This window comes from Varanus komodoensis, unplaced genomic scaffold (assembly GCF_004798865.1).
Source record: "Varanus komodoensis strain SLA01 unplaced genomic scaffold, ASM479886v1 scaffold262, whole genome shotgun sequence".
Lineage (NCBI taxonomy): Eukaryota > Metazoa > Chordata > Lepidosauria > Squamata > Varanidae > Varanus > Varanus komodoensis.
This window is the reverse complement of record NW_025335689.1, coordinates 99294-100675: the sequence shown is the minus strand read 5'-3', so window position 1 is coordinate 100675 and position 1382 is coordinate 99294. Positions and strand designations below refer to the sequence as shown.

At 55.8% G+C, this 1382-nt stretch overlaps 1 protein-coding gene across 1 annotated transcript in view; it reads right to left on the bottom strand.

Moving 5' to 3' along the window:
• Positions 1–703: 703 nt before the first annotated feature.
• The window catches only part of LOC123025302 (cytochrome P450 2J5-like), a gene marked incomplete at its 3' end in the record, with an annotated part of 6531 nt that continues 5852 nt past the window's right edge, over positions 704–1382 (bottom strand). Inside the window, exon 4 of the mRNA XM_044433893.1 lies at positions 704–905. Coding sequence (XP_044289828.1) covers positions 704–905 — 202 coding nt within the window. The remainder of the gene's footprint in view (positions 906–1382) is intronic.

The following is a 1382-nucleotide window of genomic DNA, read 5'->3' as shown; positions in this document are numbered from 1 at the left end:
TCCAGTGTGCTCGCCTTGCCCTCCCCCGGGGCTCTAGCCTGCTCTGGCGGCACATGGAGCTGCTGCTGCCCTCGGGAATGAAAGCAAAGGTTGCGCGGGCCTTGCAGGCCAGGAGCCCTGGGAAGGCTTTTCCATCCGGAGCCTCTTTGCCCCCGTTGGTCTACCTTGCTGATCATGTTGCAACGACCTCTGCTTTCTCGGGTCTTCCCCGAAGGTTCACAACAGAGCCCCCCCCCCCAGTAGATGAGAAGGAAGACAAAGAAAGAGAAAAGGGAGAAGTGGGTGGGAAAAGAATTCAGGGACCTTCCCCTTGACCTCCCCTGCTGAACTCCTGTTGGAGGGGCAGGGAGTGGGGTGGCAATGCGAGACACTGCGCACCAGACCCCGATTCTTGCGTGTCGGGAGCGCGCATGCACGCGTGGGGCCTGGGGCGGCCTTGTGATGCAGGCCTGGAAGCTCTCGTGGTGCCCCAGCCAGTGGTGCCGATCGTGGGGCATGCTGGGAACGCACACCCCGCTCCAGGGACCCTCAGTGCCCCCTCTGCTTCTCTGCAGGGGGCACTGGACATAGGAGGAAAGGGGACTGTCTGAGGACAAAGGAGGGGAGGCACTGGGCAAGAGCGATCTAGTCAGGAGTCTAAATGAGAGAGGAAAGTGGGTGGGATCCGGGTGCGGCTGTCCATCCAAACCTAATGCATCCATACCTGCATCCAAATACTGTCTTGAATCTCCATGGTTTTATCAACCAATTGCAAGAGCTGCTGGAATTTGCTATCAGAATATTCAAAACGGTCACCAAAAGTGACGGAGCAGATGATATTTGAAACTGCGTTCTTAATCTGCAAATGGGGGTCGAACGGTTGCCCTGGGGGGAAAAAAAGGAGTGGTGGCAGATGGAATATTACAGAAACGCCATATGAGAAAGTGATTCTACATTTCAACAGAATGGAGCATTTCCTGAGATGTTAACAAATCTCAGCATTTAAAGAGGCTGTCGCAAGAGGCCTTGGCCAGAGCAGTGAATCCGATGTCCTGCATATTTTCCAATAAACTAGCCACCTGGGTGACAATCCTGTGTGTGCTTAGATGGTAGAATGGTCTGTAATCCCCAGTTCCCCTTTGCTGCGAGCAACTCCCCTGTCCCTGCCATGGAGGGAACCGCACGAGTGTCCTCCTGGATTGGGCCCCTGCTCCTCCTCCATTTTGGAAGTGCAGCCAGGAGGCTAAAATGAGGTGCCCAAATGTGGCATCCCAAGCAAGGAGACTCAGGAGGGAGCAGGTCCCCAGCTTTGGTCCTCTCCCCACTCAGGAAAGGTCAAAAGTCCGGGCAAATGCGAACCCAGTCAAGTTGGGATCTGCCCGCCACAGCGGGACTGCCCACGA